The sequence below is a fragment of the Montipora foliosa genome, chromosome 4, assembly GCF_036669935.1.
Source record: "Montipora foliosa isolate CH-2021 chromosome 4, ASM3666993v2, whole genome shotgun sequence".
In the NCBI taxonomy this organism is placed as follows: domain Eukaryota; kingdom Metazoa; phylum Cnidaria; class Anthozoa; order Scleractinia; family Acroporidae; genus Montipora; species Montipora foliosa.
The window spans coordinates 23,673,099-23,690,598 of record NC_090872.1 but is presented as its reverse complement, the minus strand read 5'-3'; the positions used below and the strand labels follow the sequence as shown (position 1 = coordinate 23,690,598).

The 17,500-nt window shown below is 41.1% G+C and overlaps 2 protein-coding genes across 3 annotated transcripts in view; one reads left to right on the top strand and one right to left on the bottom strand.

The window, feature by feature from the left end:
- LOC137999114 (ATP-binding cassette sub-family C member 4-like) overlaps positions 1–8,359 on the top strand; it is a 13,523-nt gene extending 5,164 nt beyond the window's left edge. The window contains exons 4-8 of the mRNA XM_068844953.1: positions 904–1,283; positions 2,123–3,498; positions 4,845–5,409; positions 6,361–6,497; positions 7,347–8,359. Coding sequence (XP_068701054.1) covers positions 904–1,283; positions 2,123–3,498; positions 4,845–5,409; positions 6,361–6,497; positions 7,347–8,269 — 3,381 coding nt within the window. The 3' untranslated portion in view covers positions 8,270–8,359. The remainder of the gene's footprint in view (positions 1–903; positions 1,284–2,122; positions 3,499–4,844; positions 5,410–6,360; positions 6,498–7,346) is intronic.
- A 1,643-nt stretch (positions 8,360–10,002) lies between these two features.
- The window catches only part of LOC138000354 (uncharacterized), an 11,988-nt gene continuing 4,490 nt past the window's right edge, over positions 10,003–17,500 (bottom strand). Inside the window, exons 3-5 of one of the 2 annotated variants that reach the window (XM_068846693.1) lie at positions 17,058–17,118; positions 15,152–16,153; positions 10,003–14,345 (exon numbers count right to left, since the gene is read on the bottom strand). In XM_068846693.1, coding sequence (XP_068702794.1) covers positions 14,242–14,345; positions 15,152–16,153; positions 17,058–17,118 — 1,167 coding nt within the window. In that variant the 3' untranslated portion in view covers positions 10,003–14,241. The remainder of the gene's footprint in view (positions 14,346–15,151; positions 16,154–17,057; positions 17,119–17,500) is intronic. The other variant, XM_068846692.1, reaches the window with a different exon arrangement.

Genomic DNA, 17,500 nt, shown 5'->3' with positions numbered 1-17,500 from the left:
GCTGTTGTCCACAGCTATTCAAGTCAAGAGCAGCCTTCATTCCAACAAAAAAATATCTTTTATCTCGAGAAAATAATGTTTGCAATAAAATCTGTCAGAAAAATTTTGAAAGAAAGCCTTTGCATACGAAATGAATGGATTTTAGAATCGCTTATTTTTGTTTTGTAATTTCCACAGCGCCGCCATCTTGAATAACTGTGATATGTTATGGTTCCCTTTTTATTATTTTATGTTATGAAAATAGGGGATCCACAACATGTCACAAAATAAGTTCCAAAACTGGCAAGACAAGACAAGGACAAGGGAAGGCCCGTAGTCAAAGGCGACCCGAAGGCCTGCTCCTTTTTCAATAGCTAGAATCCAAAGTACACCCTGCAAGCAGAGCCTCCTTTTGTCTTTTTCTTTACTGAGGAGTAGAAAAGGAGACTCTGCCTGAATCGCGTCAACTCTTTGAAGCCGCCGCAGCCCGAACTTCTGGACTAGTCAATCTTGTTTTCTCTCGTCAAACCGGTTTTTCCAATGCGAGCGTCCGTTTAGTGACAAAACCGATGGTTATAATTGAGCCCGCTGTACCATGAAAAACCAAGATGGCGGCGAGATCTGGCATATTAGGCTTGGGTTCGAGACTTTATCCTGGCAACATGCAGCGCATATTCAATAAACATCTTACTCGATTCATGCAGAGTCTTTCTCGAGAACGGAAAAATCGAGCAATCAAACGAAAGGCTCTGCTAGCAGGGTGTCCCCAGTAATACTAATACGCATTTAACTGACCTCAAATGGATGGAAAGCAAACAGAAAAAAAAATGAATTTAAAACAAATCTACTTTAGATGGAGTCGAAAATACAAACGGAGAAGAAAGTGCAAAAGATACTACTAACGTATTTATCATCTTCTCTAAGATTTACAGACTGCGCTTAAAGGATCTTTCGCGCGTACCACAAGGCCACGTTATTGCATTGATCACAACTGATGCCCAGCGTCTTGATCAGGTCTTCCAGAAGGTGGGATATATCATCCAGGGGCTTCTAGAGCTGGTTACCATAACAGCTCTTATCTGGCGCCTCATTGGTTTCCAGGCCATATCTGGTATCATATTTTTGATTTTGTTACTTGCCTATTACATTGGCATGTGGGATGTTTGTATGAAACTTCGACTCCGAATCGCGCGTTGGACCGAGCGGAGAATGAGCATCATGAAGCAAATTGTAACTGGAATAAGAGCTATAAAAATGAACACATGGGAATGGCCTTACAAGAATCGAGTTGAGGAAATACGCAGGTAAATCAAAAAAACCTTACTGTTGCAATGTTTCAGCAATAACTATAACAGACAGTTGATATTCATGTTTTCCTCCAAACCGACATATGGGAAATCTGAAAAAAACCTTTTTCATCAAAGTCATGAGGTTTCAAAATATGTCAGTCTACAACCGCCTTCTGTAACCGGACATTTGGTAATGTGCAATGTTTTAAACGGGATATTTTATCGTAATGTCAATCATGTGTAATATAATGTAACAAACAATTGTCATTGCTTTGGTGGAAGCCACATAGTTAAGAAGTTGTTGTGGAAAGACACTCTACACTGAACACTTGCCGGCCGCGCCCTTCGATGATGTAACGCCAGCTCCGGGCACAAAAGCTCAGTCCGTGATCTGGGGCAATGCTTTTCCTTCATTTTACTAAATAGGTGGTTTCGAAATCAGCCTTTTGAGACAAGAAAAACTATGACGTAATGTACTAATGCTGATGCGCGAATAAAAGGAGCTAATGAGAAATTTATCGTTTTCGTTTATGATTTCCAACATGGCGGCGATAGCGCTTTTCGCGCATTTTGAATGGTTAACTGGAAGGCCATTAAATGTCATTATTCACCTATCGCGAGCGGTAGTCGTTTCGGTTAGATATCCATGTGGTCCGTTAGTAATTCAGCTTGTGTGGTGTATACTAAAAAAGTTAATCAATTCTTCCCTAAACTCAAGTTGTTGGCTATTGATTACCTAGTGATTATTTATGACAGACTCCAATTTTGAACATGTGGAGACGTTAAAAATTAAGGGGAGCAGTTTCCAAGGGAACTTAATGGTTATAAATGTTATCATTTTTTGTTCCGTGTAGGAAAGAGGTCCAGTATGTGCGTCAAAAGAGTGCCATTTTGTCTACGTTTGCGACCTTCCTGCACACAAGTTCAATTGTGGCTTGTTTCATCTCGTTGACGACCATGATCATCACTGGTGTCCAGCTCAGTCCTTATAGCATTTTCATGGTGCTCGGGTTTATCCGAACGATCCGACTGTCTGCCTCGTCTACCTTCGCTGCCGGCGTAAATTTTATCGGCGCAGCGAGTAGCTCACTTGGTAAAATTCAAACTTTTTTAGAACTTGAAGAGTCGGTTTACTCCGAAAACAGCTACAGCAGAGGGAGAACCCGCTCAAAGATTCGATCCTTTCTCGATCTAACAGACGCCGAAATGTCTTCTTACCTTTCAAATGAGGACTTGACAAAGATTTCAAACGACACGAAAGTCGAAAAGAGTGTTCCACTGTATGAGCCCGCACTCATTCAGCGGCAATCTCTTGATATGCAAGATAACCCATCAGCTGATATCCACGTGACCTTTGAGAGCGTGTCGTGCCACTGGGGCACGGCTGAAACACCGGTTGCATTAAGGAATATTACATTCAGGGCGGTTACCAAGGAATTGACCTTCATCAACGGTCCCGCGGGTTGCGGGAAATCGTCTTTGCTGGCAGCTATCCTCGGGGAGCTACCGTCCATTGAAGGAAATATCTCAAGCGTTGGAAAGATGGTGTACGTTCCTCAAACCCCTTGGGTGTTCACAGACACGCTAAGAGGAAATATTTTGTTCGGGAAACAATACAATCCGTTCAGATATCAAGCTGTTATTAACGCGTGCAATTTGAATAAGGACATCGATAAGCTTCCGGATGGTGATCTGACAACTGTGGGAGGTTACGGTTTTTCTCTGTCTGAAGATCAAAAGGCTCGCGTCGGCATAGCAAGGGCGGCTTATGCAGACGCAGATATTTACCTCTTGGACGATGCTTTGAGTCCCGTTGAACCAAGAGTCGCTGAACAGGTCTTCGGCAAGTGCATCTGTGGTCTTCTGTCAAAGAGATTAAGAATCCTTGTGAGTCGGCAATTGCAATACGTTGAACGCGCGGATCAAATTCTGACCATGCGCGCAGGGACCATCATAAACGAAGTGACGTCACAAGTGATGGGGTACAGATCCGTGAAGCTCCATTCTCCAGCAGAATCACGCGAAAGGGAAAGAAAGTGTCCAAGCAACAAGACCGTGGAATTTGCAATCGAAGAGGAAATTCAGGAGAAGTATCGCACGCGGACAAATCTTTTTGAGGAGGAAGAGATGATGGGGCCAGTGTCATGTACTGTGTACTGGAACTACCTGAGAAATGGCGCTTGCCTATCATTTCTTGTTGTGTTTGCGCTGTTTACGTTTGTTGTCCAAGGTAAGCGAAAATACTGCTGAAAACATATAGGCGGAACGAAGAACGTTTGAAACTTGGGTCAGGTTTCGAGCGTAAAAGAGAAGACGCAAAGACAGACCACGTTATCCTTGTGCTTTAAAAGGCGTTTTCTATTTGTATCAAGTTACACAATGTTATATCATCATCATTGTCGTCATCATTGTTTTGGTCTCAATCATCAGGGCCAACCAATGCATGATTAGTAATGGTAAAAGGACTGAGTGGAGAATAATTCAGGGAGTAAGCGAGCATGTAATTTCAAAATAGGCCGAGCAAGAAGCGAGAAGGTTCATTTGAAGTTTCGAGCACGATTAATCCCTGACTTGTACGACGGAAATAAGACTGTGACAGAAGTAAGAGAAGATGACGGTGATAAAATATTTATAGCTTAATCTTCTCAACCCTTTCTTAGTTTTTTTTAATAGTTCTGGAAAAGCATAAATGATTCGAGTACAACTGGCACGCGCTTGATAACGCGTAACTGTGACTGTGCAATTACAAACTGTCCTCAGTATTAATGCTGAAATCAAGGCTCTTGATAACCAATTAGATTCGAGAATTTTGTGATAGTTACGATTACGTGACCTCACGGCGGCCATGTTGGTCTACCCAACTAATCCTCCTGGAACTGAGCTCTATTATCATGTAAACCTTTTCTTTTGTTTGGGTGAAAAAACAATGTTACTGATCACGTGAGTGAAAACACTCTATGGACCACTTTCATAAATGGAAACCACCTTTACATTATTTTGTATTTATCTTAATTAGACCTACTGCCCTCATTTTGAAACAAATATTCTTGAGAAATTTGCTCGTCGTAGCGAGGCAAGAATGAATTAGGGTGCGTTCCTTTGGGATGATCTGAAAAAGGTGCATCAAAGAAACCGAAAAATCCTTTTCCAGAGTGGATTTATCGGTTCCTTTGATGCACCGTGATCCAAGTGATCTTGGATCAGTGATCCTTTTTCTGAAAATCGTTTTTTCATGTCCCTGAAAAAACATGACAGAAGCAGTCACGCGTGACTGCTGAAGTGGGGTCACGCTTCTTTTGGTTGGTTAAAGTTGGCAGCCCTTTGTTTGTTTCGCGCACAAAGTGTATCTAAAAATAAACCCATTTGTGATTGTGCTGGGGCAAGACCGCAAAGTGATAGATCAACACTCTTATCTAATTCACTCTTGAGCGAGGCTAGATAAGCTTATTAGCATAACAACAAAAGAACATTTTATTTCTCCGCCATTATGGAAGACGTCTATGATGAAAAGTGGGGTCCCTTAATTCTTATTTGCGAGATCAAACAAACGACTAAGGACTTAAATTTCACTCACAGGAGCGATACTTGTCCCAGATATTTGGCTTCTGCGCATGAGTGAATCCGCAGCTGTGCTGGCTTTGGATCAGACCACATGGTATATTTACGCTGCTATGGTGGGCGGAGTCTTCATGTTGTCAATCATGCGCGCATGCTTCTTCTTTGCCACCACCTTGCGCTCTTCTGAACGTCTTCATCAAAAGATGGTGGTATCAGTACTGCAGGCACCATTGGCGTTTTTTGATTGTAACCCAGGTATTTTGAATCGCTTTTCTAAAGACATTGGATGCATGGACGAGCTACTCCCTAGCGTATTCTTGGGTGCCATCCAGATGTTATTGTTTGCAATCTCCGCATTCCTTCTTCCCGTTGTCCTCAACCCGTGTGTTATTGTATTTGGAGTGCCACTGATTGTCCTGTTTATCGTTTTGTGGGGCTACTACCTCAAGACCGCGCGCCAAGTAAGAAGGCTAGAGATCAGTTGTCGCCGACCTGTGGCGTGTCATTTCTCCGACACTCTTAGTGGACTGGTGACTATTAGAACGCATGGCATGCAAAAGACCTTTACGGATGACTTATACAGGTTGGTAGGCTTTTCAGTAAAAAATAGGCCAATGGTTAAATAAAACAAAAAACGGAAGGTGACTTACCATAACACGAACTCGGTGTGGCCAACACATCCCGCATGGGCACAACCTTTTCATCCAGTCAATTAGCAGCCATGGACAGCTGTGTCGGCCTTGCTGGGCCTCATCAGCATGGCGTAGCTAACATACCAGGTGGGTGTTTTAGACACCCTTTTAAGTGATCCACCTTCCTACACGCTTGCCGTGGAAGAACGGCTGTGCTGTTCCCAACCCAGCTTACCACATTTGTTGTATGTGGAGCTGCCAATTCAACACGCTATTCTATTAAAACCAATTAATGCCGTAATAGCTGTCCGTGGATACTATAAGACCGGGTGAAATGGTTGTGCGCATGCGTGATGTGTTCGTCACATCGGGTTGGGGTTAGGGTGTGTCACCTTGCTTTTTTTGTAATGGTTAAATGCATGAATGGGATCCTTAAGTTTTGCTTGTTTTGTGACACACCCTGACACCAACCCGGTGCCGCCAACGCATTATTAGATCCGGAAAAAGTTATTTCTTAAGCCAAAAATTCGAAAATTGCCGTTCACAAAAAAGATTTATCGGTTTTCACGTGACGTCACGGCCACCATGTTGGTGTCCCCAAACAAAGAGACCGAATAGTCCATGTTGGTACCCGACTCAATCCTCTGGAAATTGAACTCTATTATTATGTAAAAGTTTTCTTTTGTTTTCGTTGAAAAACGTGGCTCTTGATCATGTGAGTGAAAACCAAGAATATTTTATCGTCTTGTATACACGTTGTTGAGGCAACGTGGTGTGGTGAGCGATCGCGAGAGACCTAAGTAATACCCTACAGTACCTTGATTGATCAGTGTCCAAGGACGTTTTGTTGTCTGATATAGTTACGACCTTGGAGTCATTTGGCTCTTCTCATGTTATTTTAGTTACCAAGACTTGCACAGTCAAGGATGGTCCACCAACATTTCATGTGGAAGCTGGGTCGGATTGCGCCTCGACATGGTCTGTGTGGCTTTTCTGTTGGCAGTAACTGCGAGTGCATTTTATGAGAAGCTAGATGCAGGTGTGAATAACCTTTTGGCACAATAATTTGTGCACTTCTGGGTACATTTGTTCAAAGCCCGATTCAGCTGCTGGAAACGTAAATTGCAATAGGCCATTTCCGAGCTCATGTCGATGTCTGCTTCTTCTTAATTCAAAGCTCTTCTGAGTGCAAAGTTTTCGTGATGGTAATTAGCTCTACTTTACAAATGAATGAATCCTAAGTTTCATTACAAAGTAGCTGGGGATCCGCAGACTACTTTGACAATGTTATGACGAAATTCATTGTCAATAACAGGACAGACGCACGAAAAACTGCCATCAATTTGTTTTTTACAATAACAAAAAGGCAGAGGGGTCAAAATTAAGTCAAAACACGAAAAGAACCCGAGAGAAAAATGCGATAAACTTCAATCTGACGTAAGCAATATCACGTCATCCTTGCATAAATTATAAATTTATGTGTCTGTCCGCTTATTGACAATAAAAATTAACCAATGAGCGCGCGAGAATTTTGCAGTCATTGTAAAATAAAAGTGCATGCACAAACAAGACGCGCTTGTCCTCGTTTTGAAACCAAGAGTGGAGACAAATCGGAACTGGGCTATTAGACCGCTGTAAATCGTTCAGTTCTGGTAAAGCCTAGCAATGGGTTAGTATAGAGTTCGTTTGCTTTGAGATCAAGGTAGCAATGCTTAATTAAGGAGCAAATTTAATTCAATATTTTCTCCTTTATAAATAAACAGCAATTACTTAGCATGTGATGGAAAAGTCTCTCTTTGGGACCCATTGTAATGTGAATATTACGAACTAATGGTTTGTGAATTTCCTTCTTAAAGAATTAAAACTAATGTAAACACATTTTTTTCAGCCCTCACCATTCTATCCCTGATCTACGTGTTGCAGTTGTCTCACGACATGTCACAAAATGGGATAAAACGCTGTTTGGAGGTGGAAAACTATATGAGCGCTGTGCATCGTAACCTCGCTTGCTCTGCGATCGAGCCAGAGCCTGGTTACACCATTGAGATGTCACCTCCACTTCCTTGGCCAAAGGATGGAAAGATTAGCTTTGAGTGCGTATCATTTAGTTACAGCAGAGAGGGACCACGAGTTCTAAAAGATATTTCGTTTACCGTAAATCCTGGTGAGAAGTTTGGCATTGCAGGGCGACCTGGTTCTGGGAAAACATCCATTGTAAATGCTCTTTTCCGAATGCCAGAATGTGGGGGCAAGATAACGGTAGACGGCGTTGGAATCAGTAACCTTGAACTTCAAGCAAGCAGACGCGGTATTTCAGTCATCACCAAAGAACCAACACTTTTCATGGGCTCACTACGGATGAATGTTGATCCATTTGTAAATCACACGGATAAGGAAGTCTGGGAAGTACTAGAAAAGTGCCACTTGAAGACTTGGGTGGAAAGCCTTCCAAAGCAATTGTACCAAGATTTCGTGGATTGCAGCGCGGCGTTGGGACCGAGCGAGCGACAGCTGATCGCATTCTCGCGGGCGCTTCTCCGCAAGAGCAAGATCGTGATCACGGATGAAGCAACCTCCAGCGTAGATTACCGAACGGACCGGCTTATCCAGGAATTGATTCGAACGTGGTTTGTTGACTGCTCGTTCATCACAATACCGCATCGCCTCAGCACGGTCATCGATTACGACCGCGTTATGGTTTTGGACAGAGGAAAGATCGTGGAGCTGGATAAACCAGACATTTTGCTGCGAAAGGACGACGGCTACTTTGCTCACTTATACGGAAGCCAGTATAGCGAAAATAGACAGTGAAATCAACACCAAACATGAGTTTAAACATTTTTCCAGGTGGTGATAATCTATGACCTCGTTAAAAGTGAATGGACATAAAGCAGGATCCATATAATTATTTTGCAATTAAGATTTTGGTCCAATGAAGGAGTTGTTAATTTAAATAAAAGCATATAGGAAATGCTTTCTGATGTCATGTTTTCTCCTTTGTGTTATCAACATGCGAATTTGTTGTAAAAAAGGCATCGTGTTACAGATTAGCTTCATATGTTGAAAAGGCATGTTCAACTTGGTCATCTTTTTCATGTTAACAAGTCTGTCTTCAGTGATAACCCGCACCGAAATAGAAGCCACCAAAAACTGACAAATCATTAGATGGCAGTAGAATCAATCACCTTTCAACTTTTAAAGCAACGGCCTTTGAAAGATTATGTGGTCTATCTGGCTCAGTTTTCCAGAGGTAGCTCATAATTTTGAAATACACTTTAATTTCATTTCCCAGTGCTTATCGATTTAAAAGTGATAGGCAAAAGAAATTGTGAACAGAAATTGACTACTAGGAAGTGAACACTTGGCATGCCTGGACAGTAGTCTTTCCTAGATTTTGCAAACTAATCATCTCGAATAGTGAAAAGATGCTTAGCGCTATAAACGTGATAGCGTCAAGTCTAGTCAAGACAAGTTAAAAAGGAAAACCTTTAACTTCCTGTTACCGTCCGTGCCCTTCCTAAGTTTCCTTATTTTTGCCTTGTCACGCAATCAATAGAAATTGTGAAAGTGGGGGAGATATGCATCGCTCTTCCGCAAGCCTCTCTCGGTCGTTTCTCTTTATTGCGTGACAAAGCACCGCGCGTGGCGACACTAACGGCCCGACTGACATAAAAAGACTGCCAGTAGTTTGAAAACAAAAATTCTGCTACAGCATCGTTTATCGGCAGACCAGTTACTGCCGATCACATCACTTTACTTGATACAGAAGTGAGCTTTGTAGAAGAATCTGAACTCAGGAATCAGTTTTAATTTAATTGCATAGGTAAGGCTAGTCTCCTTCGCAGCCGTTATTAGGGTCGTCACGCAACGCTCCTCCCCACTAGTGGGGAGAAGCGTTGCGTGACGACCCTAATAACGGCTGCGAAGGAGACTAAGGAAAGGCAGGCTAATACATGAAACAGAAAAAAAAGTGAAAATCATTTCTCTACGTGGCAGGTGTGGATGACTTTGGATAGCTGTTTTCTATTGTGTACTGTGCAGATTGGTGTTCTGGTATGGGTTAACATGAAGATGAAACAGTAATGAAAGAATCCCATTGTCATATTTTCGTGATAGCGTATCATTAACATTACGACTGGCATCCCTTTTCCCCAAGCCTCTCTCGGCCGTTTCTCTCTATTGCGTGACAAAGCAATGCACGCGGTGACACGCGCGACTAGACTGACGTAAAAGAGACAAGTTCTGCTATAGCATCGTTCATCGGCACAGGCCAGGTACTGCCGATCGCACTTTTCTATTAGTGGCCTGACTTGACATTGAAGTAAGCTTTGTATAAGAATCTGAACTCAGGAATAAGTTTAATTTAATTGCACAAGAAAGGCAGGTTAAGACATTAAACAAAAAAGTGAAAATCTTTTCTCTAAAGAATGAGGTGGCAAATCACATATAAGGTTTAGTAAGCTCTTACAGTTTACCCTTTTCTCGCCAGAAGCGGCCACCATTCACAAATAAAATCGTCTGGTATTCAAGTATTCAAGTTCAAGTTTATTAATTTGAGAACATATACAAAGTAAAATAAGCACTGCCCCCAGTTTCCTACAGCTTTATGAGGCAAGCAGTAGTTGTAACGCATGACAAATAAATCGCAACAATTCAACCTTACAAAATGAAAAAGCAACTTACAGTAACTAACAGGTAAAACAAGAGAAATGAAAATACAATGAGAAAACTCAGACTAATTGTGTACAATTAAAGAAACGAGATTTACGATTAGAGGAAGATACTTAGCCGAAAAAATCAGAGAGAGAAAACTCTTTAAGCGACACTCTTAAGAGATAAAGGATTAATTAATATTAAACTATAAATTGAAATCAGAAGGACCACAGTTTCAATCTTATGAATTAGAAAACTGTGAAAAATGTAAACCCTATACAGATACTTACACCAAGTAATGTATAGTTTAAATGGAAGTCCTAGTACTTTAAATTGTACAAAAATCTTCGGTGTTTTTTTTCCACACCAATGCGTTTTTAATATCTTCCATTTTCATAAAGAGGAGAACCAAAAAGTTTCTCTTCCGTCCATATGAGCCGAGCGCTTCCGTTTGGTTTTCACCCATCCACGTTCAAACTAAAACCCTCAAAGATGAAAACAAGGATAAAATTATCCGACGTTTGTTTACATTTTTTGTTTTTTGTTTACGTTTGTTTTTACGTTTTCTGCTCTCTCATTTGCCCTTAGACCATCACTTTAGTGTGACTGGGGACTTCAAGATCTACGACGGCGACGGTCGACGAAAAGGTCACTTCAAAATAATAACCTGGCTCTATCATAAGTCTTTCGCGATTATTCAGTCTCGTTCACGTCCTACAATATAAGCGAAGTATCCAAAAAATAAATCGGTACGAGCGGTTACAGAGTGAAAAGAGAGAATAAAAGATTCTCTGTTGCATGCTTACGTTGTCGTAAAAACCTCAAATTTGGTGATTTCACGTCGTCCTTATGCAGAGGACCGCAAACATACTTGCTAAAATCCGTGCTACACGTGCAGCACGATTATTTATGCTCTTTTAACCAATGATATTATTGTTTTGTGGCGTTGCCGTAGACGTAGCCGTCGTCGTTTCTTAAACTCCTTATAATTTAAATTTAGAATACGGGTTCCGCCAAATTATGGCCAAATAAGATTGGGCCTGATTACCGTAACGCCTCTCATTGGTCGGTAAACAAGTAGCCGTGCTTAATTACTGGATTGCCTATGGGCAAACTTAGTCAAGGTCTGCGTTTAGTTTGTTTGTTTTCTTTTTTTTTTTTTTTGCGTGTCGGTAATAGTCTTGCCTGTCACTCCCCTGGTAAGTGGTGTCTTTGTGGATAGAGCCTTCTGCGAGTATTTTCTTAGGATCGAGAGGGTAGTGGAAATGCGTAGATTTCTCTGGTGGACACAGTAGAATCATTAACTTAGCCTGCAATGGCGTCGAAAGTCATGTAACGCGAATGGCGTTTTAGTAGATCCTTAAACAAAATATACCCTTATGGAGCTCAATAATAGAAAGTCAGTTGGATAAAATAGGCAGGAATCTCAAAAGCGACGAGCACTGGACTTCGAGAACAATCTATCGCCCGTCGAGACGAAATCAAAGTGAGCAGTATTCTTGGTTTTCACATGACGTCATCAAAACTAAAAAATAAGGAATTATCAATCCTTTTGAGATTTTAGTTTAGTTAGTTATTAGAACAGCTGAAGACTTGTCTTTTCACAAATTTTCAGTTTGATAGGGTTTTTCGTCTCGTGGTAAAGCAAGGTTGAATTTCTAAGCTTTTGCGTGACACAATATTAAAATTGCGGTCGAGAACGCTATCACGTAGGTTAAAAATGTGAATTATCCGCTGAGATTTTGCAATCTGAACAGTCCTTTCATGAGAATAAGTACTCATATAGATGTTTATGAGCCCTCAGAAGACAACTACTGGCTTTTTATAGCAAAACTCGAAGACATATGTTTTTGTTAGCTTCCGGCCGCCATATTTGTGTCCCTGAGAGGGACACAAACATGGCGTCTCCATACAAATCCTTATAAATTTGAGTAAACAATTCTTCGAATATCTCTCGCACGAAAAATCGCACAGACCTGAACCTTTGCGAGACTATTCGAATATTCATCTTCCTTTATCTCTTTGATTTTTGACTTTATTTGTTGAATGGTTTTCACGATGGTGTGACAGTGAAAACCGGCAATTTACCTGAAGTACATGGTAATTTGACACAATTGAGTTTCTTGTCTTCACGCACGCAATCAAATAGGAAGAGGTTTTCGCCTCTAAGAGCAAATATGTTGTTTGTTTCAATAAAATTTTCGCTGGAAAAGGATTCTGTGGTATTTTCTGCCTTTGTGAATTATAATATCATGTTGTGTATTGAATTTTCGAGCTTAAGGTTCAAATGTGATATGGGAGAGGTTTTTTAGTATTGCTCTGTAAGCAGGAAGGGTTCACAGGCCTGTTGGAAGCGTGCTTGAGTTTCAACAAAATGAGGCCCAAAATCAGTGAAAACTTGTGACGCAGATGAATAATAAAGTAGCTGCTATTTCCAAAATGATGGAATTACCTGGTGATAAATAACGTCGTACGCGTCTTGGAGAGTAAATTTTAACTTTGCATAAACAAGAGTTGGGCGATTGTGATCTTTGTTTTGACTTCGCTCATTTCATTGTCAAACTTTATAACACTTGACAGAAAAAGAAACTTACAAAAACCCGGTATCTTGCCATCATTTGACACAGATGCTTCACTGTTTGGCTAGTAAACATGCCGCGGTAACATAATCACGGCGCCCGCTGAATTCCGGCCATGTCACTTTCGATTTTGCAATTTACTTGAACGTAGCAAAATTTCTCCCAAAATGTTTGTCGCTGATCGTAACTTTTTATATTCTATAGATCGTTTTCACGTGACGTCATCACCTTCCAAAATCTAAAACTAAAGATCCACCAAAGTTTTTATCCTCATCAGGCATAGGAGGCGGCATATCTATATCTGTTGACAATTTCACAGCTCAATAGCGTGCTTCGTTTGGAAACCAGAGCATTTTGAATTTCCGGATTATGTAGGTGCATGACACAAAGCTACGATCAAGTTTGTTGAAAAATATATACTTATCTCATGATTTTGAGCCCTTTTAGAAGTTAGAGCATTAGGAAAAGTGCTTATGTAAATGCTTGTTTTTTTAGTAGTGATAATCAGTCGCCTAGATAGCCAAAGTCAGTTCCAGATGTTTACACTATTTTCCGGCCTGCGAAACATTTCGACGAATATCTGAAGTTTGGGGAAACGCAGAGGCCTAAAACTTGGATAAGTGTCTTATTTCTTTATCTTCTATAAGATAACAATTTCTTAGCGTTTTGCACTGGATAGTTTTTGATTTATTTTTTTTATTGCGTGACAGTGAAAACGATCTATATTCAAGGTTCAAAATTAATGTTGTTTTCATGTCGTAAATATTTTATTCTCGATCGACCGTCCGGGAAACTTCCTTCTGCTCTTTCTGAAAACTGTGTATCAATATTTATTTGCTTTTTTATCATCAGCATTTGTTAGCGTTAATAGTATTTTCGGTCAGATGTTTCTGTTTTTTATGAGGGGTTTATTGTTTTGGTCTCCCATCCCAACACTAACCCCGCGAAACAGGGCTTGACTTCAGTGAAGTTTAGTATTACAAAGTTTTCGGATGCTCATAGGGCACACTTGTGGTGAAAAGAAGTTGTGAGGGAACTTGAAAATTATCAACATGTCAGCGCAGAAGCCAATGTTTCTCGCTTCTCTTTTATTTGTTATTCTTCAGAGACTGGAATGCTGTATTTCAATACAACACAATTCAGTGCCTTCTGATTTTCTGTAGCACGTACCACAGGCAAGCCAGTGTATGCTTCACAGAAGCATCTAGTTAATGCAAAATCAGGGATCGTGCAAGGAATACAATAGACCGGGTTCGATATATCTTCAAGCATGGCTACGAAGCTGTATGCTCAAATTTCACGGCTCAGTTCTGTTTTCTTTGTGCCACAAGTCTCAAGGGAGATATCTAAACGAAATAATATTCAAATTTAACCAGGAAGACTCCTAGCAATGTGTGAATCTTGATATGTCGAACGTGGCCTATAAGCGAGTTCAGAGTTTCAAAAAACGCTAGCGAGCCGGGATAAAAGAAAGCATATATTCAAAAATATTTCACGAGTGAGCGCAGCGTTTTGCTGATTAAGGGCCATGCTCATACTCTAGCAGGATCTCTACTGGGTTAAAATCTTGATGTTTATTTCAGTTTTCTTCTGAAGAGCTGCCTCGCCTTGTTTCGCCGGGCTATGTTCTTTCGAACAGCTCGTGGATTTCATTCCTGAAAATACAATTTCCAAATTTGAGCCCCATTCATTCATCCATAAAAGGTAAAGGGTGCGTTCGATTGGGAAATCCGGATTTAGTTCTTAAAATCTGGATCTTCGGATTTCCAATCGAACACAAAATATGAAAACGGATTTTCTGGTCGATTTCACTAATTGGAACTCCATGTCACGAAGGATTTCAATGAGTGAAATCCGCAACAAAATCCGTTTCCAGATTTCGTGTTCGGTTGTAAATCCGAAGATCCAGATTTTAAGATCTAAATCCGGATTTCCCAATCGAACGCCCGCAAAGTCACTTTATTTAAAATCGGTACTTCCTTCAGCTACGAGGTTGGTATCAATGGAGGCCAACAGCGCACCCTTTACCCCACTCCCGCTGTCAGGGCTCCATTTTGCGGGTATTTTTAAAGCTACAGCTACAGAACTCAAAGGAAAATCGAAAGAGGTCTTAAAGTCGCTGAGAATCGAACTTGCGACGTCTGGGTGTCAAAGACGCGCACCAGTCTTTTGAACTACGCCTGTTTCATTCATTCATTCCGGCAATCCCCGCCCGAGTAAGTAAACACGTGCCAGTTGTACCGAAAGAGGTTGTTATCGCTGGATTTACATAAACCATGTTTTTTTCCCGTATTTCCTTTGTAACTTGAGATTTTAAAGGCACTGATCATCAAGTGAGTGACCGAAGAAATTGCGAAAATACTCTTCACCGCTACCTGAAGTTTACTACATTGTCATTGAAAGACGACAAGAAAAACATGCTATGAAGAATGCAGTTTAAAAATTTTAATCCCTTAAATACCTTTTTCAGAAGCAATATTTCCTGACTTAGATTCTTCCACTGGGTATGGCAATGGACTAACTTCTATACATTTCACTGGAGGCTTTTGTGATGACCTAAGATGGATGTCATCTGTTTCATTGCCGATGTCTTCCTTTGGTGTTGTGGTCTCAACCAGATCCAGGTCTTTCTCTGGTGTGGTGTTCTCAATCAGATTCTTGTCTTCTTCTGGGGGCGTGTTCTGAATCAGATCTCCCTGGTCCTTTCTTCTGCTTTGTTTCAGGCGACGAACAAGGATTACGATCGCTACTACTGCGGCGAGGAAAGCCACACTGACACAACCACCTATAATCCATTTTTCCCTTGAGTCTTTTTTTCGATCACTTTCCACTCCTTCCGTTTCCAACTGAGTTTGCTTTTCTTGGACGTCACCTTGGCCTGTTCCTTCTTCCGTTTTATTCCCGCCCGGGGGATGCGAGACCGATGATGGTCTAGTTGGAGATTTCATTGCTTTAGCCAACGTTGTGGGCGGTGTTGTTGAAGGCGAAACCTCTCTTGTAATATTACTGCTACATTTTTCCGATCGAGTAAAAGTGCACCGCTTATTTTCGGGGACCCCAGGAGCTTGACAACCGGGAATAATGACGTCATCTTTGTCGTTGCAACAATGGGAGCAAGGGACGCAGATTCCCAACAATCCCTCGGGATACGCTCCAGTCACACACTTTCCGCATACAGCCTTCGAAGTCAGTGTGCAAGCCTCCTTGGTCTCTCGATACTTGCCGCAGTTCATACAATCTCTACAAGATCCTGGCTCGGTTAAATTAGAGTAAGTTTCCCCGAGTACACATGGTTTGCACGATATCGAGGTTTGTGGAGTAATCACGTCTCCACATTTTACTGTCAGGCCCTGTCCGGGAGGACATGAAAAGAACGAACAGTCCATACAGGTTCGATTTCCAGACACTCCATCTACAATGGTAATCATTTCATCTGGACAAGGAGTAATTTGTGCGCTGATACCTAAAAAAGGAAAAAAATTAATGAACGGAATCCTGGCGTTCAAATCAAATTCGTGTTATGTAGTTGGGCATCACTTTCACTCCGATTAGTTTCCACTGATTATAAGAGGTGGTTTTCAAATCACGTGATTGATTTGATTTAATAATAATAATAATAATAATAATAATAATAATAATAATAATAATAAAATAACAATAGTAATAACTGTAATATTTACCCAGGAAGCTCCACTCATCCTAAAGCGGTTTTCAGGGAGTTCCTGCACACGATCGAATTGGAATTTAGAGATGTTGGTTTTTGAGGAGAGGAGAAAACTGGAGAATCCGCAGAAAGAAACCTCTCGGAGCAGAGTGATAAAGAACCAACAATAAACTTAAACCAGACCCGATTATAAGAATCTATTGGTGGTTTGCAACCAATCTCTAGAGACAGCTAACAATACTGCAATGTACAGTTGCTGGTGGACACACATTAAAGGAGCTAATGAGAGATCTTTTGTTTTCGTCCACCAACATGGCGGCGACGACGTATGTCAACATATCAAACGTGGGCCACTGCAATACAAATACCACAGGACCATTCTGCTAATTACACAACAAATGAGCTAATCATGTCGAAAAGTCAGCGCAAAGTGAGGGACTGATACTCGCGAGTGAGTCACAAGTGACGAATTTGTGTCACGCAATCGCCCATCACGTGCCAGCAGCAAGTGCTTAGGAGCGTTTTCGCCGCACAACTATTTAAACTAGTTAACATAAGTTTCTGAGTATTAGTCTACTCTTGTGATTACGTTTTAGCAGAAACCGAACAGGTTTCACCATTGATTAGCTTAGGATTTTGAGCCAGTAACGTTTAGCGATGCAATGCAAGATCAAGCTCAATTGAAGACGGTTCGTTTTCTTACCCGAAAGCCTGATGAAATAAACAATCGCTGTCAACATCAGCGTGTAAAGTATTCCAGTCATCTGTTGAAAAAGAGAACAGTCACATATGGGGTCTCATCTAAGGTGCTGTTTACACAGGGGCGGATCCAGGAGAGGGAGGGGGGGATGAATAGGGTGACTAACCACCCCTCCCCCTCCCCATTTTGGCCCCTTTTTTCCTACTTTTTCTTGGATTTTTATTTTTGCTGGAACAGATAATGTTTACCTGACGTGAACATTTTTATTAAGGCAAAACATAAACAAAGTCAAAATGGCATAATTCAGCCCCCTTAAAATATTCCTAGATCCGCCATTGGTTTACATGATACCAAAACGACTTTCGTTCCAGAATGAAGTTCGTACCACATTCATATGACATTATTTGACCAACCAATTTTTACCGCGCCAGGTCAAAAGGAACGTT